Raw genomic sequence first — 25,365 nt, forward strand, 5'->3', positions numbered from 1 at the left:
AGAGGAGAAGGAGCTTGACTGACTCTCAGACAGCACTTGGTCAAGCGGAGGGAGCGAGAAGGAGAAAGTAGTCTCTCATAGACTCACACACGCAGCAAGAGCTAAAGTAGAAGGGGAAGAAGGAGAGGGGATAATGCTAAGAAAGGAGTGTCACACACACATACACACACACAAAGCAAATGCTTCGAATGAAAGCGGGAGGAAAGGAGCACGAAACACACAGCAGCTGAAAGTAGAAGGGGGAAGCGAGATACACATACACACTGACACGAAGGCATGTGTGCGTGTGAGTTCAAGCGGTGCCGCATTTTATGCCCGCTTTTGCTAAGCTTTTTTTTGTCGGCCTTTTGTTCAGCCTCCACACAAAAACCAAATAGAAACAGTTTCTGATTCCGATTTAGAAATATTTGTATGTGGCCATAAATTGATTAGTTTGTCGCTTTGACTAGAAATCTCTGCATTTCGAATATTAATTTGCTGTCATAGGTCAAAATTCGCTTTCTTTTCTTCTTTTTATTCGCTGTGCGATTATTTCGAACAGGAGCGGATTTCACTTGGCCTTAGCCCAAATGCGTAACATCAAGATGATAATGTTTTGTTTTGATTTTAAAGAATTGTATTAAATATTAAAAACCTTGCTAGTACAATTTAGGTCAGCCTGGCCATGAAAATACGGAATAGGGCTGAAACTATTTATTTAAAACTGTGTCATATACCGACTATAAAGATGATAGTGTTGGGATAGTAAATGCCCCATAAATACATATTCTACATATCAAAATTGAAATAGTTCACCGCCCTTCTTTGGGCCTCAGGCCTCGGTAGCCCTCGCATCCAGCCCACTTTGGTACATAACAAATGGAATCATTAATTTTACGAACTTTCGATGCTTAAAATGGTTTCCAAGCGGCGATTTTTATTGTTTAGTGCTCATATGTCAAGAGGTCGATTGGGATTTCGCCGAGGGGCCCTTTGACTAAAAACTTTCATGTGCCAAATTTGGCAGTCGATGTCTGTCCCAAGGGGGTTATAGTTGATTGATCTTTGACCCCAACTGGTCAAAAAGAGAGAAAAACAAATTTCGGTCTTTTTGTTTTTTTTTTTTTTGGGCGAAAACGAGTTCTGAGAAGAAAGCAAACTATGAATAAGTAGCTAAATAGGTTCTGCAACAAACATAGGTGAGCGGAGGGAGGTGAAAGGTCCAAGCTAATGAATAATTCAGATCGCAGATCGGAGATCGTTGAAGATTTTGGCAATTAGCTTTGGGTCAATAGGTCTGCGTTCGCAGCGAACTAATATAAGCGGCAGCGCCCGCTCGTAGCTCAGTTTAGTCGAGAGCCATGAGGAGTCACAGCTGCGTGTGGGCCTTGATTGTAGCGGTGCTCTGGCTGGCATTGGCCAGCCGAGAGGTCAACGGCGAGACGAGGATCGAGGTGGACGAGAACGGGGATGAGTACGAGCTGAAGCGCTTCTATATCCAGGGCCGACAGCTGAGTGGCCAGGGCAGCAAATCGCAGTGCGTGGTCACCAGAAGGAAGCGTGCGAGTCGCTCGATGAGCGCGCCCAGCATCTCGGTTAGCTCCCAGCAGCTGAGCTTGAGCGCAGCGACGGAGCCGCTGAAGCTGCAGCAGGAGCAGGATTCGAACAAGCGTCGCTATGTCGCGCTGGCAGCGGTGCAGCTGCAGCAGCCGGAGGACGAGGATGACGAAGATGATGACGAGGAGGATGACGAAGACGATGGCGATGAGCAGCAACTGGAGATCGAGGAAGTGGTCTTAGCTGAAGCCGATGACGAGCAGCTGGGACAGCAGGTGCAGCAGGTGCAGCAAGTGCAGCCACAGGCGTTCCTGGTGGATGCAGTGCAACAGAAACAGTTCCCAGGCCAGAGCCAGAGCAGCTTTGTGGCCTTCACACAGAAGGTGCCCGGTGGCGTCAGCGTGGTGGCCAATGCGGCGACCCATGCCAATGTGGTCGGAGATGCGGGCATTGTTGTGGTCGAGTCGCAGGAGCCGCCCAAGGTCAATCCCAATACGCATGCGGTCTTCGAGCTGAAGCCGTTGAATCAGCAGGCCTACTACCAGCCGGGTGCACCGCTTCTGGGCGGGGATGCGGCGGCCGAGGAGGAGGACGAGGACGAGGAGGATAATATCGACAGCGATGGCTTCTATTATCAAGGCTTGGGCCCCTACGATGAATACGAACACTTCATAACGGAGGAGAGCCCGGTGAGCACGTCGGCCATTTGGAGCACGGATGGCGATGATGAGGATGTGCAACCCGTTGTCAATCCGGCCAAGCGACCAGTTAATGAGAACAAGAAGAAGAGGAAGCAGCAGCCGCAGATGCAGCAGCAGAAACAGAAGCGTCGCAATCAGCAGCAGAAACAACAGAAGCGCAGGAAGCCGCAGCAGCAGAAGAAGAAGAAGAAGCGCCCTGCTAACGAACTGCAGGCAATGAATGGCGTAGAGCAGGACAACAAGCAACAGCAGCTGCAGCAGAGCGTCAGCGTCAGCAGCGTTGATCAGACACCGCAGAAGCCAATAGGCAATAGCAGTAGCAGCAGCAGCAGCAGCAGCAGCAGCGGCTCCTCCGCGCCCGTTAAGCGTCGCAAGACCAAGCCCAAGCAGAAGAAGAAGAGGAAGAGCAGGCCAAACAGCGTGGGCAACAGACGCCGTCGTCCCAGCTCCAGCTCCAGTGCCAGCTACAGCTATGGCTCCATGGGCGGCTATAAGCGCCGTCGTCCACAGCTGACGGAGGCGCAGCGTCGCCGCCGACAGCAGCAGAAGCGTCGCCGCCAGCAGCTGCAGCGCCAGCGTCGTCGCCGCAACAAGATTCGCCAACAAAATGGCTATCGCCAGCAATACTTTGGCGACGAGCCGATCGTCAATTGCATCTACATCAACAAGGATCCGGTGACGACGACGACAACGACGACGCCGCGTCCGTTCTGGAATCTGCTGGGACGCAGCGCCGCGCAGCAGCCACAGCCGGCGGAGCAATCGCCACGGCGAAACGGCGAATTCGGCAATCGCAAGCGCACGAATTTGAAGTTTACCGCCTAAAACAAGGCAAGGCCTAAATCGACGAAATTAATTTTTAATGCATTTTTTTTTTCTTCGACATTTAAGTATTTATTTATTTAAACCAACAATTTTTTGTATTTCAAATATGTATTTTTTTTTTTACGTTTTTAATTCGCTCAATTAAATCTTGTGGTGTTTCGACACTTGTAGAAATTATTAATAATCGGCAATAATGTCATTATCGATTATTTTCTGTGGTCAAAAACTCATCTAAAATGTGCGACACCTGCGCCTTGCCCTGCTCGTCCTCGCTCCGTCCCTGTTCCCGTTCCATGCAAGAGCCTGCTACCCGATTCTAACTGTAACATGAATCCGCTATTCGGCGCGTGACGTGGCCAGCCCAAGGCTGAAAACCGAGAAAGAGAGAGAGAGAGAGTAAGAGAGATAGCGAAGAAGTGGGCAGTGGAGACGCAGTTAGGCGCAGCGCAACAGACCACAAAGTGCAGCTAGTGCGAGCGAGATGGAGTTTGGTTTGAGTAGCGCTAGTTTATGATTTCCGCTGCCAGATGGCGCCAGCAAGCGCAATTTAAAATGTCAGCGATGGGAACATTTGCTGCTTGACGCTGCGGCATTTCCGTTAGTTCTGTGCGCCTCCCAAACACCCACAGCACGGCGCAGCGCAGCGCAACCACGCACAGTGGTTAAAAGTGTGTCAAATATGTATATTATATTATTTATTATACATACATATATTCTTCTATAGATGCATGAGTGAATAACATTAACTTTTTAACATTAATATAACTATACTAATCCATGTACTTTATACATACGTATGTAAAGTATATATATATATATATTAAATACTAATCCAACTCTCATTGATCTTTGCATATATAAGTATCTTTCAATATGTGTATATCTTTCCATTATTATCTTCTGCCTTCATATTGCGCTAAAATTTCTATTTTGTCTACTTTTTCTATTGCATACTTTGCAGGTTTTTTGGAAATAGATAAGCAAGTGCAGCTGAGTAGAGCTTTTTTAACGCTTCTGTACCACTGTGTGTGTATGTGTGTGTGTGCTTAGAGTGGATCGATATGTCCAGCAGCAGCAGCAGCAGCCAGGCAGGCAGCAGCTGTACGTTTCGTGAGGTTGGCAAAAAGTATCTACAAGATATGCACACACACACACCCACGTACAGGTAGACACACCTACACACACACACACACACACATGGAGTGAGAGAGGCGCGCGCTTGGTTGGGCGCATTTAGTTTGGCTTCCGCCCATTTTCGGTTAATGTTGTTGTTTTAGTTTTTCTGCTGTTGTTGTTGTTGTTGTTTTTTATGTTATTTTAGCTGTTTGCTGAATAAATAAAAAGCGTGCGCACAAAGGACACAAAAGAGCACAGGCGACAGCCAGCAGGAGACATTAGGCGGGAGGAACTGGGGAGACTATGCAGAGGGCGGGTTAAGCGCAGCCCAAACAGCAAACAAAAAGCACAACAAAACAGAAGAAGAAGAAGGGGCACGAAATATATGTATGTGTGTGCAGAAAGGAATGTGCAACGAGAGGAGGGAAGGGATAATGGAGAATCAGGTCTACAACCAACTGAAAAGAGGCGGGGGCGGGGTTAGAGTCGGGCTAGCTAGGGTAATAAAAAATGTTGATGCCAAATGCCAGAATTCTAGACAGCAGCCACTAAATAGAGGGCAAGAAACCCCTACGAATAGCTATAACTATAGGTATTGCTGGAAATCTATTAATATGGATATAAATATAAAGATCATAGCTAAATAAAATGCATTGATAGATACATAGAGATGGAGCTATAAAGAAAAGGCAAGGGATAAGAGAAGAAGTCTTGAGTCACTTCCATAGCGTTATCCATATCCGTCTATATCTATTCATTATCTAACTCCATTCTCTTAATGGTATATGGTATATTCATATCCTTGCACCTCCGCATTAATAATCCATCAGTTAATCAGTCAATCAATCAATCAACCCATTCTATAGATAATTTAAAAGCGTTTAGCTTTGATTTCAACTCGATTAAAATGCACCAATCAAACAATCAGTCATTCAATCAATCAATCAAACAATATAACAACTTACCAGCTGTATCTTATGCTTAAAAGCTCTAATTAATAATTAAGTGGCTTAGACAATATTTATCCTTGTATGCTTTTTTCTTATGCCCTTAGCTCTATCTAGAGTTTCAGTTCGAAACCGAATTTTTTTTTATAGATTTAATACTAAAATATTCATCTTATTCATGGGAAACCGGACACCGAATGCGCAACATCAAATTTTTCTGTTTTTTATTTCACTTTGCTTTTCTCACGCTCTGGTGCTAAGTGCAAATATGTGTATGTATATAACTAGGGTGGCTTATGGGGAGCTCTTGTTGGCATGGTAAACGCGGTGGGTCGAGGGGCTACGGACTTTAGTTATTGATATCGTGCGATGATTCGTAACTTTTGCTATTGGCACGCGTTTTTTTTTTTTTATAGTGCAAATATTTACAGTCTCTGGCGAAATCTGAAACGGGGGCATCCTTCACTGGATCACTGGATGAGTCTAGAGGGCGCTACGAAGTGGCTAAAAAGTTACTGCCCTTCGTGCACACAGTGTCCATTCGGTGTAATTAATAGACAAACTGAAAGAGTTTCTTGCACTGCAGCCGGGGGAGGTCTTTGATCTGTAGAATTGAGCTGTCCGTTGAGTTTAGTAGGACCCATTGCAGCTGTGCGCCCTGCGAGAAGGGTCCTCAAAGCAGGTCATTGGCATGTGGATAAGAAACGGGTCCTCATTTGCTTTTGCGGTTGCCCCACTTTGAAAAAGGAGCACGAGCCAAAGAACGAGACTCGAACAATCGAAAGGAGAACACGGCAATGCAGAACAGTGGGGCATGCTCGACTAGCAGTTGCCCTCTAAGTGTGCATTCGCAAAGAGAAAATACGTGTTTAGTGTTCTGAAGTCTATGACTATGTATATAAGCATAAAAGTTTATGTAAATTTCAAAACGATTTTTATCGATAAAAATATACAGTAGTATGGTATAGTATACATATATAAGAAATATACAATAGTATATATATTTTAATACATATTATGTAAATTAAGTAGATTAAGCATACAATCAAATGCCTAACAAAATTCGATAATTATCGATATTTCAAAGTTATATAGCAAGCATAAAGGGCAGCAATTGGTGAGGCTAGTTTGTCATTTAGTGGCAAATTTAAACAAAATATAGTATGTATTATAATGTATCTGATATGCCTTAAGCTATTGTTAATCGATATACACATATCGATAGTCAGCAGAAACAAGAGTTTCCTTGCTTCAACTCGAGTATCTTTGAATATGTTTATTACTCCTCACGTCTGTCATTTACAGGGTATGCAAAGAGTCGTGTGGCGCTGTCTGTTAGCTCCTACTGATTTATGGCCACGTATTGATTAAGCGTCGCGTCGTCTTCTACTCTAAGCCCCCGCCGTCCTCGCTCTGTCGAGGTGTGAGTGTGGCAACCCTCGCCGTTTTTAACGCCAGTTGCTGTCGACAGATTGGCCAAGGGCTTGTCCCTGGGTCCAGGGTCTGGCTACATATCTGGCAGATGTTTTTTCCTTCCATCTTTTTGTTCTTTTTTGGTTTTTTTTAGCTCCTGACTGCTCCTCATTTTACGCTGCTCTGCTCTGGTCAGCGCCTAGTTACGCAATGATTTTTGATAGCGGCGTGGGCGTGTGTCTCTACCTCCATCCCTCCACTTCTCGAAGGCTCTCTCTCTCCAGGCACAAAAAAAGGTGCGTCTATTTAGTCATAATTGGATGCGTAATTGGTTTGATGATGTGCATAATGCTGAGATGTGAGGGGTGAGGGAGCGCTGCATATGGATTCAGAATTGTTTATGCGCGTTAAATGGGCTCACAGCCCTGGCCGAAAGGTGTGTCTAATGCCGTTAACCATGTCCAGCAGATTTTCGAAACGGGCGTACTCCTGCTCAAGCCATAAACAATGATGAAGTGCTTGGGGATGATGCTTCAATGTTTCATTTCACTCTTTTCAGACTTAGAACTTTAATTATGACTGTCAAATTTTGTGCGCCTAACAGCTGAGCATATTAGTTTTGTATCTGTCTTAAACTATATGAAATGTCTGTCTATGAATATGTGAATATGCTATGAGGATGCTAGGGTATCTATAGTTCTTGCTTGTTGAGGTTGATTCAGGATTGGTTTCATTTAGAGTGAGATTGTTTCTTAAAATGAAGAAGCTCCAAATCTAGCTTGGTGCTCGGTTTTAATGTGCAATCTCTAACCATTAAAAGAGTATATTAAGTGCATGTGTAGGGTATCTGCAAGTTCAGCGCGCTTCGATTTGTTGATTTTTGATATAGAATAAAAATAAAGCCCAAGTTGGTTCCTAGCTTTCAATGAAGAGGCAGTAGAAGAAGAATAAACTAATGCATCGAGTATCTACAAGGCGAGCATGCTTATACTTGCTCTCAACTCATCGTAGGCCAAGTAGATTCCTCTTTAAGAACTGAATATATCTATCAAAAGCAGAAGAGGAAGCAAAGGGATAGGATAAAAATCGATATCTATAACTAAAAGATCTATCTGCCATATATATAAAGGACAAACAGTTGATATGAAGAGTCTAGGGCATCTTCACGTCGTGCACCCTCTTCCTCTGTAGCTGTTGATCTTCGGGCAGGATCTGGACGAGTCGATTTTGCAGCTGCGGCAACTGTAGCATTTGGATGCTGCACAAGCCGAAAGTCAAGTTAATTATAAAGCGGCAACACACACACACACTCGCACACTCGCACACTCGCTCACTCGGAGAGTGACTGATCGTGGCACGCGCTAAATTGTAGATACCCCATTCGAAGGAAAGACGGAAAAAAACGGGAGGCAAATGCGAAGCGGGGTCCAAATGCAGCTTGCAGCATGTTGCCTGCTGCAAATGTGAGCAACGGTGAAATGGGGCAAAAGGCGGGCAGCGAGCGGCGCGAAACAGGTAAAAGGCAGCAGATAAACAGGTAAACAGGTAAGCGGCAAGCGGCAAGAGGCAAGCGGATGAGATGCCAGCCAACATCACTCGCTGCACTCGCCAAGATGAAGCACAACGAACAGAACCGAGGGGCACGTGCCGCCTGTGTTTTCCTTATTTACGAGTTATTATTGTTGTTGTTGCTGTTGCAAGGATGCGAGTGCAACAGCCGAGAGCGAGGGTCCTGCGAGAGCTGCCAATGCACCTGTTCGGCCTATTAAAGGGGGCACACACACAGACACACACACAAACACTCGAGTCACGTCGAGCGCTCTGCAGGTTCAACGCACTGTGCGCACCGCGTGCGGCATGTGGCAGCATCCCTTGGCCAAGTCTCGCTGGATGCGATAATCATTCCATTGGCAATGCATAGAACAGACTGCATAACATCAGAACTCAAGGCAGGGATGGAACAGCAACGAGCAGGGGGAGAGGGCAGATCATCTATATGACGTATGATAGGTTTGCGCAAGGCGTCTAGCTCTAGGATATGGCCAAGGGCATCAAGTTCAGCTCTAAACAATTAGGAAATATTCTCGCAATTGCTACGAGTCCAGTAAGCTATAAAAAAGGAAAGCCCAAAGAAACTTGATTGAATCTAGAATAGATCTATCTCTAAATTCTTGAGCTAAGTCTAAATTATCTTATTTCGGCTCCTTCCAAAGAGTTACAGAATCATCTCAATCTCAAGGAACCGAGCTATTCATGGATCGCTTACGAGTTCAAGGATCACTAGAGTCAATAAATCTATTGCTTGCTTAAATCTAGAATAGATCTATCTCTAAATTCTTGAGCTAAGTCTAAATTAGCTTATTTCGCCTCCTTCCAAAGAGTTACAGAATCATCTCAATCTCAAGGAACCGAGCTATTCAAGAGTTATTCAAGGATCGTTTACGAGTTCAAGGATCACTAGAATCAATAAATCAATTGCCAGATGATGTTCGAGTCTATTAGGCTTTATTTCCTTTACTTAAGTTTACAAATGGATGTGGAAATTATCTCATGATCACTTCATCAAGCCATTTCATAAACCGTATGGCCTTGCCTGCTGTTGAGCTCCCAGGGACTCAGACCTTGGCTAAGATAGTCAAAACTATTAGCGTATGACAACAGTTGGAGTTGCCGTTGCCGCTGCAGTTGCTCTCAACCCTTTGGAGTAGCCTCTGCCCAGACTTCTTGAATTGTCTCCAGGAGCGCGTGGCTCGAATCGAATGGCAGTCGAGACATGTGCTTGACTGCTTAATCTAATTTAATAGGAAATAAAAATAATAAAAGACTGAAGCAGAAGGAGAAGGAGAAAGAGAAACCCCGCTGTAATCGAATAGAGGAAAATAAGGGAAAAACCTGCGGGAATGTGGAAACAGGACTGTCCAACGAGGAGCTCAAAGTAATTAAAGTCAACAAAGGAATGTGATGATAATGATGATGACGATGTTTGGTGATGATTATGATGATGATGTTTATGCTGATGAAGTTGGTTGCGGCTGAGCTGAAGCGTAGTCAACCGCAGCGCCGGAAGTAAAGGCGAAACAGAAGTTAACTAAAGCGAAATGCACATATACGTATATAGTTAGGGCTATATATACTATGGAGGATCTCAGATCGGATCTCTATATAATATCAAGAGATTGGCAAATTGGCAATTGGCAAAGTGAGTCAGAGTGACGATAATATTATAGAAGGTAAGTTTCTATCTAGGAATATTGGAGGCATACTCTAATCTTTCTAAGCAAACGGAAAAGTTAAGGAAAGTATGTTTTATGTGAAATATTTGTAGTGCTCGAATGAGGATGAGAATAACATAAATGAGAGTTGTCATAAGAGGAAAAGACAGGAAGCGCTACATTGAAAAAAAAAGCCATAAGTATCGATGACTGAGTTGGGCCAAGTAATGCAAGAATAGGTAACTATAATTCTCTATACACCTCTATATCTTAGACTCTATGTGTCTATGTGTCTATATCTCTATATATCTATATATCTATATACCTATATATCTATATATCTATATATCTATATATCTATATATCTATATATCTATATATCTATATATCTATATGTCTATATATCTATATATCTATATATCTATATATCTATATATCTATATATCTATATACATATATATCTATATATGTATATCTCTCAACATATGCCCATACGTATATATCTCTATGGCTCTATATCCCTAGATCTCTGTAGTCCTATCTATCTATTTCTCCGAATGTATATATCTTTATATATGTATATCTATGAATCTCTATCTGTCTATCTCCAAATGTATATATATATATATATATATATATGTATATCTATCTATCTATAACTCTATGTGTATATCTATCTATATCCTAAGATATCTCTACATCTTTTTATCTCCATTATATCTATATCTCTATTTCTACTTCTACTGAACAAACACTTCATACCTAGGCTAGTCTGGGATTTGAGTCTGCGGCAGTGCAAGCCGTTTAGTTGGCTAAATAACAAAGTCAATTAGCCAAGTTAACTATCGACACGACTCCTACACTGCTCTCAAACAGAGTTCTGGCCCGGATGCGACTGACGTAGTGGTAGAGGTGGAAGGAGGAGAGAGTGAGAGAGAGAGAGAGAAAGGTAGAGGCCGGTACACAGGCTAAGACCCTGGCTAAGGGCCTGGCTGATGCCCTCTGGCTGTAGCTCCGTTTGAGGCATCTTCACCATTTGGCTAGTCATTCGCTTCGTTTCGTTTCGTTTCGCGCTTGAGAGGGCACGTGCCCCGTTGCCCCGTTGTCCCCTGCCACTGGCCGTGCCCCTCTTCCTGTCCTTGTACCTGTCTCCGTTTCTGTTGCAGTTGAACCCACATGACATTATTTTCCTACCTCTTCTTCTTCTCGTCTTTCCGTCTTTCCGTCTTCCCGTCTTCTCTATTTTTGCTGTTGTCCCTAAAAGTGCAGGCCACAGATGTTGACTTTGTCTGCTTCTTCATCTTCTGCCACATCTACTTGATGCAGTTTCTCTCCCTCTCTCTCCCCCTCTCTCTCTCTCTCTCTCTCTCTCTCTCTCTGTATGTCATCTATCAGCTGCAGCGATCAATGCGAACGCTCAACGAGATCAGAGTGCAAGATCTGCGCGTTCAGGTGTTCGTCTCGCTGTCGTAGGGTGGTAGGGGCTAGGTAGGGGCTGGTTACGGGGCCTGGATAGGGGCCAGCGAGTGCTTCCACATGCAATGACATTTAATAATTATCAAGATGACAAAATGTGTTGCCTCAGCCCGAGTCCGAGTCCGAGTTCGAGTGCCAGCCAAGTGGCAAGACGAGCGCGCGCCTTGCAGCTGGTCAATTGCACTCGTCGTTGCATACTCTAGACTGAGAGTTGTGGCTGGCTCATCTGCTGCGCGCTGCATTTGATAGACGTGACGCTAAGGAACGGTTGAGTGAACCAGTTGATTTGTGCACGGGTCAGGCTTCTAATCAGGGCAATTGGAACGCGCCAGCGTCAGCTGGCCGACTCCTGCAACTGCCACAGTTAAATAAGCCACCACAAACGGTGGCACAGTTGCAGTTGCACTCACACTCGCCACCAGCTCTGCCTCTTCCAAGCAGCCGTTACGAAAGGCCCTTGTCTCAGTTGCGCCTTATCAACGGGACTGCGGGACAAGCGGACTCAACTGTCTTGCCGCTCGTCTTCGCTTCGCTGCGCAAATGGCGGCAAAATCCACTAGCAGACGGTAGGGAATAGACAACGAGAGAGTGAGAGACAGAGAGACAGAGAGAGAGAGAGAGAGAGAGAGAGGGCAAGTGAGAGTGGGAGGGAGCAGTAAGCTTATCAGCTAAGCTGGCTGCTTGGGAACTCCTACTCCTACGCCATGCGGGCCTAAGAAAGCTTTACAGATAAGTTTCGGAGCGATTCGTGGGAAAATCAAGTGCCCAAAATGTGGGAAATACTAAAACCACAAACAAAAACTTTGGATATATAGCATACCTATAGACTTAAGGAAAATATCGCAATAAAAGATATCCTTTCGTATCTGGATGTATAGCATACCTATAGACTTAAGGAAAATATCGAAATAAAAGATATACTTTCCTATCTTCATACTCTGACGCATTCCAGATGCGTATATCATGGAATATATAAGAGATCTTTTACAGCTATTATAAGAATTTTACAATGTGGGAAATACAAAAACCACAAACAAAAACTTTGGATATATAGCATACCTATAGACTTAAGGAAAATATCGGAATAAAAGATATCCTTTCGTATCTCCATACTCTGATGCATTTCAGATGCGTATATCGTGGAATATATAAGAGATGTTATATAGCTATTATGAGAATGTTACAATATATAGGACTTTGGATAATTCGTAGAACCAGATTCATGACTTTCGTAATATTCTTTGTAAATACTTCGAGTTCTTACTGGTTCTTAAGAAGTAGCTTTATCCTTATTGCAAGCATTTTAACTATGATCTTGAATATACTATACGATCTAGGAGAGAAGTAATACCGAAACTCAATCTCTTCTCTTTGCTCTCCTCTTCCCATTATCTGTCATTATCATTATCATTATATTTCATTATCTTCCTTTTCTCTCCCCTCATCTCATCATCATCATATCATATCATATTGTCATCATATCATTTCTATAAAATGAGCATCATTTATGATAAATCTAAGGACATTTGTTATATTTGATGAACTGAACTTTAAGGACTGACAGAGAGTTAATTGCTTCATTTCACGCAGCCAAACCCAAAAAGCCGCCCGGCCAAGCCCTTGAAACCCACCCGTGATGCGAAGCTGGTGCGAGATGGCTGTGGAAGTGGGTGTGGCACTGCCAGGGCAGACAAGGTGGTGCAGCCGCGAGGGTGGCTGCTTCATGACTTTTCATGCTTAAATTTGACTTTTAGCGCGCTGAGGGCTAAGTTCAATGCGCTCTGGCATTAGGGTAGATGCAGAGGACGACGGTGCACTCAGAGAGAGGGAGCTAGAATCTGCGAATCTGGAAACTAGATACAAATCCCCGAGGTGCTGGCATTTCCAGTGCATTTGACCTTTGACTTTGGCATAATTGCATTTGCCACAGCAGCTGAGCTGTCTTTCCGTCTGTCCGTCCGTCTGGATTGGCGCCTTTGCAATTCCTGGAGCAGATATACATATATGTGCCAGACGCCCGCTGGCATTTCACAATGTCGATGCGCGCTAAGTGGATCTTCCGCTCAGCCGATAGACCCACAACGGCGACCAGGAAGCGACTTCCTCTTCGCATTTTTGCAGCTCAACTTTTTACGCTACAGAGCATTTCGATATCTTTATATATTTATATGGTGTAGCTTGAGCCGAAATGAAAATGAAAACAAGATAAACGAGGAACAAAAAAGCAAAAAAAACCCATTGAAAATCATATAAAAATAAATGCAAGCGGGCAATTATCACGTGCAAGCCATGAAAGCAGACGACCAGGGGAGCGGGAGCCGTGGAGCCGATGTTGCACATAAGAAAGCAAAAGTAAGAGGTGCTCGTAATACTCCAAATCAACAGCAACAATAGCAACAATGTTAACGATTCTCCACAAAGCAAGGAATACTACAATCAAAATCCAACTGAACTGAATTGCAGTGAGACGAACGGAAGAGAGTTTAAGTATTGTATATATATAGTATATGGGGAGTATATATAAGTTAAGCTCTCCCACACTAGAGCACTAGTGATTGGGGACGCTGTGTTGGGTTCTTGTGAATATAAACAACTTTGTGTTCAATGAAATAATATATTTTTTATATAATTTGGTAACAATAGATCTAAACTCTCTTTAGTCCGAATATAAGCTGACCCAAAACAGTTCTACTCATTGAGTTCTCCCCTTGAATGTCTGACTGGACTCTCCAGCCTGCTTAGATTGTCGTTAGTCTTAACTTATATATTATATGTGTGTATATAGTACATAGTAAACATCTATGTATATAGAGAAGAGAAGAGAAACGGCTTCTAGTAAATACAATTTGGCGCCATAAAATTTCTACTATTAGCACTAGAGAGTGAGAGAGTGAGAGAGGGAGAAAGAGAGAGCGTGAGCTCGGATAGATCCTACAGCTGTTGATCGCTGATTGCCGCGAAATATGTCTCATTTGGTTGGCAAAACGTGTTTGGCGAGACGCCAGCAGACGGTCGCCCAGTGTCCCGGGTCCCGGGTCCAGTCACAGACCCACTGTGTCCTACATGACATATGATAACAAAGGCCAGCGTGCAGACAATGGCCGACGCACTTGAAGCTAGCCCAGAACTTGGAATGGGCAGGGAAATGGGATCAGCTCGTAGCTGAGATCTTCGACTGACCAACGGCCGGCTAAAGTTTTCCCATCGTCGGACGCAAAATAAACAATCAAATAAATAGATAGACGTAGAAGGCGCCAAATGCAAATTAGGCTGCCTTTTTACCTATTCGGGAACGGGACGCGATTCCGGTGCGATTCGAGGTCCCTCGCTGACCACTGTCCAGCTGGAAGGGTGTGCTTTCGGCTGCCCGAGGATTCGGGTCAATGCAATTTATGCTGCTTATGCCCCCTACCCTCGCACACCTCTAACCCACTGTAACCCTCTAGCTTCGGCGCTCGACGCTCGGCGCCCTTTGCTGTTTGCTCCCATTGTAATGAGCTGCGTTGCAACCCTTTGGCCCTGGCTGGCATTGGTCAGTTGCCTGGTAATTTACGGTCTCATCCAGATCTTGAAGGCGCTGGGCTTCTGGCCCGGAACTGATCCGGTCGACCTCATTTGAATATTAGTTGGGTTTGGTCAATCATCTTCATTTGCTGCTGTGAAATTGCCAGCGCCTTGCATTCTCTCACATCCTTCGGCATTACACGCTTGACCAGGCCCCTCCTAGCCTCGTCTAGCCCCGTGCCCGCGTTGCCTCTGCCACTGAACTCATATTTCATGCCCAAGTCCAGTTTCTTTCCTTTCATTTTTTTTTTTTTTAGGCTTGGTCAACATGCGCATTACAATTTGATCCCGTGCATCTTTAGTTGATTATAAAAATTTGTCTTATGACTGCGTCATTTTTCGCCTATGTATGTGTGTGTGTGTGTGTGTCCGTTAAAATGATAATTTATAGATAGCGAACTGGACAGACCCCTACCCCGGGTTAATGATAGCTTGAACCTTGGTCCACATATTTTAGCTTTGGTTTATCGCCTTAATTTCGCTTGATTAGCCAGCGCTGCAAATGCGACTCAAATTAATGCCGGAAAATTGCCATCGGAAATGCATATGATATTCTATTTGATTTCTAGATAAAAACTGAGAGTTTTTAATGGCGTTTTGTATGTCTTCATATAATTATATTTATTATATGGGTCGGGCGTCGATGAGAAATTAAGTGAAATTGTATAGAATTTTACTGGAATTGAAAGTCAAATTTGTATTGGCTAAGGTTAGTTAGAGATAAGCTGGTATTAAAGAGTATTACATCTGGATATACTTTCAGTTTCCGTTAGTTTTAGTTATAAGAGGAAAAAAGTAGTAATAATGGCTTTTGTTTAAACAGTTTTACTTAGAGATATTATCTGAAATATATATGAATTCCTGAAGATATGCAATTTATATGAATTGCAGTGGATTTTAACATTTGATACTCCTTCCGCAAGTCAAAGAATATTGATTTTATTTTATTAATTTTTTTTACTGTCTGCTTTTGTCTAATTTATATCATATTTTATACATATTGTAAGGTGAGAAATTTAGAATTCGGATTTAAGTTGAGTTTTAAGATTAGAAAACTGGGTATACTATGACTAAATTAAATATATTGGCTCTTGAATGCACTTGTTATGGGTATTATTGGTTAAGCTCAAAACGATCAAGTTTATAATTTTTATATATTTTATATTTTATTTAGAAAATTGAATAAAGCAAAAGAATAAATATATATTTTAAATTTATTTATTCTGTTTTCATAAAGTCTTGATTGTAGATTAATAATATTAGATCATATTCGCACTAGAATGCATATAGTTATATATTTACATACACAGTAGAACCTCGATAATTCGAATGGCAAGGAGATCAGTTTTTTTTTTTTCGATTTACAGATAAATTCAAATCATTGAGAACGTATTTCTTTTAAGGAAATACAATTTTTTTCGATTTATAGAGAATTTTAAATTATTGAGAATAATTAAGAAAGAATTTTTTGTAGGGAAATATACAATTTTTTTTTTTTTTATTTATCGCAATTTTCGATTTAGTGGTGTACGAATTATCGAGACTCGACTGTATATGATATAGAGTATGTTTTGGCATGCAACTTTGATGACAAAATCGATCAAGCATAGTTGGATTGATGATGATTGTAAAGGATTGTAAGTTAGATTGTAAATTAATATAAATATAAATGGTTATAAAGATACATATGCAGCTGACGGTGCTTAAAGTAAATTTGATTGATATATAAAGATATCAATCTATATAGATGGGCTCGAGTTTGTTTTTACTTTTCGCTTGTTCAAATTATGCTCAAGCATATTCAAAATCGTCTCAGGTATTATTGAAGTAGCGTCTTCTTCTCTATCTCTCTCTTTTCCTCCCTCTCTCTCTGTTCATACGAACTGCCGCGAAGGCTCAGTCGATCGAATTGAGGTCAGTGACTGAGCGAAGCGGCAAGCAATAAGGATATACAGGACATTCGCGCTGGCTGGCGCGCTGGACAGGCAGTTAGGGCAAATGTTGAGGCAAAGGCAAGGGCAAATGCCCTGGGGCATTGTGCTAAGCAGTAACGGCTTTTTATTTCCACACCTTGAAACGGGACGTGGTTCAATGAAAGGACCGAAAATTAGATCAACGCAAGACAGGACAAGTTTCGGATTAATATAAAAAAAACATTTCTAACGGTCAAGGCGAAGAAAAAACAAAACAATAGCGTAGAAGAAGTAGAAGGTAGAGAAGAAATGCCCTAAGTAAAGCCATGTGAAATGTATGTGTCATAGTAGTAGAAAAAAGAAAAGATATAAAAATGTTTTACTGGAACTAGTTACATCAATGTGTATTACTGCTCTAGTTAAAAGCCCTCTTGAAGTCCTTCATCTACAGGTTACACTAACTGTCCGCCATTTTCTAGCTGTGCAGCAATCGTATTGGTCCAGCATTCCGCATAGTTCTCCAGTTCCCTGTGTAGAGCTAAAAACTGACATTTTCTAACCCAAAAATTTGCCATATTTGAATGAATTTGTGATGTTGATGAGCAACCCCTAGAGTTCAGGGGGATGTTGAACTCTCGAGTGAGAGGACATTTTTAATGAAATGTTTTGCTGTTGATCAGGTTCAAGATCAAGATGCAGATCAAGAGTTCAAAAGCAAACAAATTCAATTAAAATATATATATATTTTTTTTAGCTAGAAAGTTCATCATTTCGCCAGGACATTGGTCAGGCCGCAAAGGGCTTAAGACTAAGGGGTAAATGGATAAGATGGAATGAAAACAACCCTAAGGAGAAGAAGCAGCAGCAGCAGCAGCTAGCCGTTTGGGTTAAGCTGCTAAACGGGTTTCGCCTTGTTGATTTATAAGCGCCCAACCCCTGGCGACGTCACGTAACCCCTTTAGCTAAAGGGCGTAAGTAGAGCACCCCGCTCGTGTCGATCGCAGATCAACACCAAAGATGCTGCGTGTCAAAAGACCTTTGGATGGATTGTGTGCTGGGATTTGGGCTAACTTGTTGGTCAGCTACAGCTGTCCAATTAGTGGCCCAAAAAGAAGCGGATTCAGACACCTGGAAACTGTAACAGAGCTATGTGTGTGTGTGTGTGTGTGTCGTCTCTATATGTCTTGGCTGCAATTTCAACATCCAACTCGAGCAGCTCCCCGAAATGAAACAAGTTTCAGCATCATTCGTTGGGGTTCTTTCTCAGCACCTTTTGACCCACCTCGGTGTCTCGTTTTTGTTGTTTTTTCTGTCATTTGGTCATTTGCGCGGTTTTGTTATTGTTTTTGTTGGCTTTAGTTTTTGTCATTTCCCAGCTCGCATGTTTCGTTCGTTTATAGCCATAAAAAGATACTCATAACGCTTAAAGATACCCAACATATTGTAGATGAAAGCTAGCCGAGCTGACCCCGAAACTGGGAAACTGGCCAACTGGGCGGTCAAACAGTTTCCGTTAGCACTCTCCCAACTTGTTCGGCTTGTAGCTCGTCTCGTTTGGCCATAACTCACAATGGTTTGTCACCGCTCCAAACGGCCGTACACGACTCAACAATGCTCTGCTTACAGATTGAACTAGCTTATGGGTTCCAAACAGAACATTGGATAGTCGAGCAATAAATTTAATGTTCAGTCTACTTACGATTCTATAAATTCTGTATAGCCTATAAAGATAAAGATAAAGATTCTTTATAGGCTATACAGAATTTATAGTAAGTCGTAAGTGGATTGGACCTTAAATGTATTACTCGATAATCCAATGTCCGGTTTGGAAATATATAACCAACTATATGGAATATGTGGTATTTCAATAGACTTGATAGCACTACCAAGCGAATAAAGACGACTGTATAATGCTCTGTTCTGGGTTTTAGTCTTTAGCTACCGAAAATCAGTCAATCTCACTCAATCACGAGCCTAAGACAAGGAAATACGAATGTAGACTGGTCTAGACTCGTTGTAAAGACCGTTCTAATCTTAATCTTTCAGTAACTATCAAGCTCTTGAAACTATAGTAACATATCTTAATATTAGCTATAGAATCAGAGCTATGAACCTGATGCAAACTCTAAGGAAAACCAATCTAGCCTAACTCAATCAAGAAGCGCTCTCACTATAACAGAGTTCAAGCATGTTTGACAATTCAATTCAGAGCTAATATGCTCGCTTGCTGTGCAATGCGCGCAGCGTATTAAGTAAAACATATTTAACGAAATGCCAAAGAAACTTTATTATGTGTCAGATATCTGTCAGTCTCGTTGTCTCTTCGTCTGTCGCTCTGTCCGTGTTTTCCCTTTGCGAAACACTTGAACTTGAGCCAATGCTGGGAACTTTAGAGATAATATTTCCATCTCAATGTGAAGGTCAGCTGGCAAAGTACCCAAAAGTATTTAGGAGATAAAGTATCTAATGTACCCAAAGTACCCAAAGTACTTGCAAATAAATCAACTCAATTCGGAAGCTGTTTACATGCTGTGTAAGTCGTATCTTGTATCTAATTGTAGAGTTAGATTTATGTTTTGAAAACGTAATGTAGTCTATATGAGAGAGGATCAAGATCTACCTAGGAGCAAAGTGAAACAGAGGCATTAGAGACATGAGGATAGGGAAAGACAGACAGAAAGACTGAGATAGAAAGGGATATGCAGAAAAAGACAGAGAGAGAGAGAGCAAGAGAGAGAGAGAGAGAGAGAGAGAGAGAGCAAGAGAGAGAGAAATAAAGACAGACAGAGAGAGAGAAAGGTACAGGTAAGCACTCCTCAATAATCCAATAATACATGGCTAGGTCAAGATCCAAGCCGATCTCGATGTAGAAATAAAGTTAGATGATTCCTAGAGAATTGATGTGATGTTATATAGGAATTGCCAAGATGCAATCGATCACTTCCCTATGCTGATCATATTCAGTATTGTATTCAGACTCCAAAAAACCGGTAGTGGTCGAACGTCTGCTTCCAGTTATGGCCGCATTGTTGGGCAGTTTGTTAGGTAAACTTCCTCTTAAACTTGCAGTTGCGGCATTTCTGTTTAATTACAATAGCAACAACAACAGCAACAACAAGATTTAGCATTGCATTAACTAAAATCAAACATGCAACACGTACAGACAGACCAAAAAGATGGTCGGACAGACGGACGGATGGATCGAGGGAGGGATGAATGAATGGATGGATGGATGGATGGATGGTAGAGTGACGGAGTTAAGCCCAAAAGAGCAGCCAAAATAGTTGCGCCACTTTTCAATTATGAAATTGTTGGCATACCCTGCATAAATGATGCTCAAAACGGGTATATTGAGTGTGTGTGTGTGTGTGTGTGTGTGTGTGTGTGTGTGTGTATGAGCTGAAGTAAGATATATTACATAAAAGAAGCAAGTCTCTGACCAAGTGTTTGACTGCATAAGATATAAAGAGGACTGCTTATCGATTTTTGATTTTCGACTCGTTTATCGTTATCGATAACAAGTTGTTAATACAGTTCAAGCGGCTTTATGGCTCTGTCTTATCCATGTGCCTCTGTGTGAATCTATTTACAAGTAAATCTAGCTATCGTTTTCTATCTCTTGTAGCTACAGCGTATCGTGCCAGTCGTGCATACCCCATTTGAGTGCTCGTCATGTTTGTTACTGGCGCTGTGCAGTGCGCCCATGTGCAGTGATTGCGATTATATAAAGCGAAACGAGCGTTAATCATAAAAACAAACGCAAACAGCAACAACAACAATAACAATAGCAATAGTAATAGCAACAACAACAACAACAAACTGTAGAGCGATGCAATTTCGTATCTGCAAGATACAAACGCTGGTGCAGCGCGTGCCGGCGCCTCGCGCGCCAAATGCCAGTTAAAAGGCGCAAAAAAAAAACAACGAAAAAAAAAACCAAAAAGAACAGCAGAGTGAACGACTAGCAGATACCCTGCATGAATGCAAACAGCATGCATACGGGCCCAAATTGATCTAGTTTAACCTGAATTGTTGTTTGAATTGGAGGAATATATACAAAAGCAGATATATACTATACGTTAGCTCATTGTATAACCCATTTGATATATCTAACACACATTCCATTCCTAGTTATACCCAGTAAACCTTAAGTGACAGCCAATAGCTATCGTTATGCTAGCAGTTATCGATCGACTAATCGATAAGCATGCGTACGAGTTCAAATTTAACTACGACAATACGAAATATGTTTAATATGAAATTATATAAGTTAGCTCATTGTATAACCCATTTGATATATCTAACTCACATTCCATTCCCACCTATACCCAGTAATTTAAGGTTTACAGCCAATAGCTATCGCTATGCTAGCAGTTATCGATCGACTAATCGATAAGCATGCGTACGAGTACAAATTGAACTACGACAATACGAATTATATGTAATACGAAGCTATATAAGTTAGCTCATTGTATAACCCATTCGATATACCTAACTCACATTCCATTCCCATTCGCTATGCTAGCAGTTATCGATCGACTAATCGATGAGCGCCTTTAGCTGCACGCTCAACTAATCTAGCCCATTTGGGCAGCTGCCCCGTAATAGCTACAGGGTATCTGTTAGCTCATCGCCAGCGGCTGCGCAGCGACGGCGGCTGTGAAGGCGGCAACAATGCGGCTAAGAGGGGGGCGGAGCTGAACAGCCTGTTGTTTTTATTAATTACACAGCAGCAGCTGCTGCAGCCGAGCTCAGTGGGTGGCGCAGCGAGGAGGGGCTGGTGGGGATCGGCGCTGTTGGCAGCTTCGTCGCTCGCTTCTGTTGGCTGCGCATGCGCCACAAATTTGTTGCATTTATGCGAGATTTTTATTATGATTTCAACTGAGTTTTCATTTTCATTTTCGTTTTCCATTTTGTTGTTGTTGTTGCTGTTGTTGTTTTCTTCATTTTTCATTCCATTGCGATGTGCTCGTCTTAAGAAATGCAGCACGAAAACAGCAATTGCAGCAAAGAGATTGCAACTATTACGAATGATCAGAGTGATCAAGGCGCTGATCACACTTGATCATTTCTAAAACTATTGGGAATGTATGAATATAAATGGATATATTTCATTGATGGAGATTGAGAGTTCTTTAGAAAGTCATATAGCTCTATAGAGGGCATTAAGGTATGTCTAGGCGTACCACCTGGCATGCTAGGATTACCCTATATACTCTGTGGCATTCTTAGTGGACTTAGTAAAAGATCGTTTGTATATATCTACAGACCTGAGGTACCAAAGCATTAGGTTAGCTCAGATGTAGCCTATATTGGAATAGTTTCAATAAGCTGTAGGTCATATTGCCCATATATTCCAAGTAATCTTGGTTCATAGTCCACTTCTACGCCTTTTCATATTTGCCATATGACAGGGGAAGGAATGACTGGAATCATTAGGCTATAAACTCTTCTAACAGTAAGTGAATCACTCTAGATGTTTCTTATATTAGAGTATCATTAAATTGTTATACATGCTATGTTTTGGCTATGGCCAAAAATAAATTATATAAATATTTGATGGCCGTTGTTAGATCATTAGCACTTTTTGACCTTCGTAAGCTTTCCGCTGATTATATAGCAAAACTCATATATCTGATTTGTTTTGCTGAGGCCGCATTTTGTAAGTATTTATTTTTTGGGGGACTACAGTTCCAGAGTTCGTATTACCACACACGCTTCATCCCATTCCACAACTCGGTGGGATTGTCTGTAAGACGATGCATCAAGAGTCGCACGACGAAAGCAATTTTGATATCTGTTTGACAGAGCATCTAGATGGGTATTACGAATTTCACAGTAAGTGTGTCGATTATATACAAAGAGAGCTCCATATAGAACTACTCTAGTTATCGTCAACTCTATCTTTATTTTTGAGTAGGTGACTCTTAATATAATATAAATATATATTAATATAAATGACTTTCTTTTTCGGAATATCGCATTGTGATATACAGTATATGAGATATAAGAGGAATGTGAAGATATTACCTCATTTGTCGCTCGAACTTTCTTTGATCTAAAACTTTACCTGAAGCAATGTATCCTAATCTGCTCTCTTATAGTCTTGCGAAAGGTATTCAAGGTTCAGGGGCTTTTCAGAGGATATTCTAAAGAGTATTCTAGAGGGTCTCCTTTCCGGTATTCATTTTTTTCCTTTCAACTTTTTTTCGCATCGTAATCGGATGTCAATGGAGCCGGTGGGAAGAGCTTTGGTAAGGCTGCCAAACGGGGCATGGCTTACAGTTAGTTTTCCACTCTCTCTCTCTCTCTCTCACACTCTGTTTCATATTCTCTCTCATGTTATCAGATTAGCTGAGGGTGTACTTATGAGGATTTCCTGCACTGAAAATTAAAAATCGCCTGGCGTTCGACAAAACACAAAAACAAAACCCCTGTAAGAGCTCTTGGAAGAAGAAGAAAAAAGTTCTTCGAAGTCTTTTCGACTTGTCTCGAATTGTTTTGATCGCATGAAATGTTTTTTTTTTTTTTTTTGTTTTTTTCGTTTGAGCCAACGACTGTCACGTTCCCTACATAAATATCCATAAAAAGTAATGCTCACATCCGTCCGGATCTCCACAGAGCAGCCAAAGATTAACAGAGAGCGAGAGAGATACATGGAGTGTGGATGAGAGAGTGAGAGAGAGGGAGAGAGAGGGAGAGTGGTATAGGGAGAGAGAGAGATAGAGGTAGCTGTAGCTCAACACTTTCGTTCGGAACAATTCTCAAGGCATTGCACAGTGTCATAAATATGAGCTATAATAACGATAAGATAACGGACCATAAAAATAATTCGGTTTTGCCTTATTCACACGATCTGAGCAAAATCAAATAAAGATATACACACACACACACATACAGTCTTAACTGGGATGCCAATGCCGATGCCCCATGCTGGATAGATAAATACACAATCGAGGAATACATATGCATATATAGATGTACATCATATCTACAGAGAGGGAGAGAGAGAGAGAGGGGCGACGAGAGAGGGAGATTGAGCGTATTAGCCTGGAGTTGAGTTCAGTTTCGAGTTAAGGCAAACAAATTCGATTGAGTTTCTGGCACGCTGCTGATAAGAGATAACACCATGCAGGTGTTCCATCCGAGAGCTGAGACCAGAGCAGACCCCGACTCAGTTGTTTCAATATTTGGTGAGCTTATCGAGACACCCACACACACACACACACACGTTGCCCAACACTGGCGCAAATGGGACACAGTGTCAATAATGAGCAGAAAAAAAAGTAACACGAACACACAAACGACTGCGATTCGAATCACATAGATCAACATTTGTCTAGATCTGCTGGGATGGTCGGATTGTTAAGCCTTTCGCTGTATACGTGTGTGCATACATGTATGTATCCATGCAGATGTTTCTAAAACCAGATGTATCCGATAGTTGTGATAGATAGGATAGATAGTTGATGGTTGGGATAGAGCGAGGAGTACGGGAAATTATAATGAGATGTATAATTCAAATACTAATACTTATATTACTCATACTAATGTTTATTCCTATACTAATGAAAGTCTACCAGATCCTCGAAGATCTGTTGCATTAGCCCTTGACTCAATGATTGTTACTAACACTTTGATAATGACAAAAACTAAACTTAATCAATTAAACTAAACATGAGCTGCTCACTTGGATGATTCGCAATGAAATCCATTGCTTGACCGTCAAGCATTTGGGGTCGAGGTCCAGCAACGGTGTCGAAGCCGAATCCAAAGTCACTTGCCATATTCATATAGAATCCTAAGCCAATAGCTCTGCTAATTAGTCGAACCGAAGGTTCTCATTAGCTAGCTGCTTCTCGCAGAATTCGCAGGCGATGCCTTGAACGCGTTTCGTATTCGTATTCGCATTCGCATTCGCGTGCAATGCCAATTTGGAGTTGAGTCTAAGCGCGCAGCGCCTGTGCGAGCACATCCGCCCACTCAGCTGACACGGAGGCACTACATATACATGCATAGAGGTGTTCCAGCTGCCAGTTTCCGAGGTGAATCACTGTCATCGCCTTGAGCAAACCAGCGAAGCAATCGACAAATTGGGAGCTGCTTCTGCTTAAGTCAAGGTAGTCAGCTAAAGACCACAGCCAATTCCATGGATACCCTCTAAGAGAGCAATATGGGATGCCATATACTTCTCCCAGACCTTTGATATTGTTTATCTAGATGTGCCCCAGAGCAAGTCAACTCTCTCCTAAATATTTCCGAGGAACTCCTTTATTGCATATAGGACTACACTTTGCTGGGTATCTCTTAGTCAATCATATTCCGATCAGCACTTCTAAACGCTTTGATTTAAAGTTAATTCAATTAAAAATCTATACAATGGAATCAATGTTGAAATTATTAGAGCGCTGATGGTGCAAAAGTAAAACGCAGACAATTCAATTAACAATTAACAATTATTTAATGTAGTATACAGATACATATATATACATATGTATATACCTAGTGTATATAGGTGTGTGCATTGTCAGTCTGTTAGCGATGGGGCCAACAAACCCATTTAACCTACAAGTGGCCAATGTCTTCAGCTGCGTCCGTTTAATTATGGAAATTGATCGCGGCAAAGAGCATTTCCTGTCGCATTGTCATATGCGCCGTCTCT

At 42.0% G+C, this 25,365-nt stretch overlaps 1 protein-coding gene across 1 annotated transcript; it reads left to right on the forward strand.

Annotated features, from left to right (window-relative positions):
- The first annotated feature begins 1,303 nt into the window (after positions 1-1,303).
- Positions 1,304-3,220, forward strand: LOC108655576 (uncharacterized). The gene has a single exon (XM_089264742.1). The coding sequence runs from the start codon at positions 1,341-1,343 to the stop codon at positions 3,060-3,062; it is 1,722 nt and encodes a 573-aa protein (XP_089120868.1). The 5' UTR covers positions 1,304-1,340; the 3' UTR covers positions 3,063-3,220.
- The last annotated feature ends 22,145 nt before the right edge of the window (positions 3,221-25,365 follow it).

This window comes from Drosophila navojoa, chromosome X, assembly GCF_054131105.1.
Source record: "Drosophila navojoa isolate 15081-1374.11 chromosome X, UAZ_NAV_1.0, whole genome shotgun sequence".
Lineage (NCBI taxonomy): Eukaryota > Metazoa > Arthropoda > Insecta > Diptera > Drosophilidae > Drosophila > Drosophila navojoa.

Bases quoted from the DNA above. Each gene is read 5' to 3' on its own strand.
- LOC108655576 (XM_089264742.1), top strand. From the start codon at position 1,341: ATGAGGAGTCACAGCTGCGTGTGGGCCTTGATTGTAGCGGTGCTCTGG.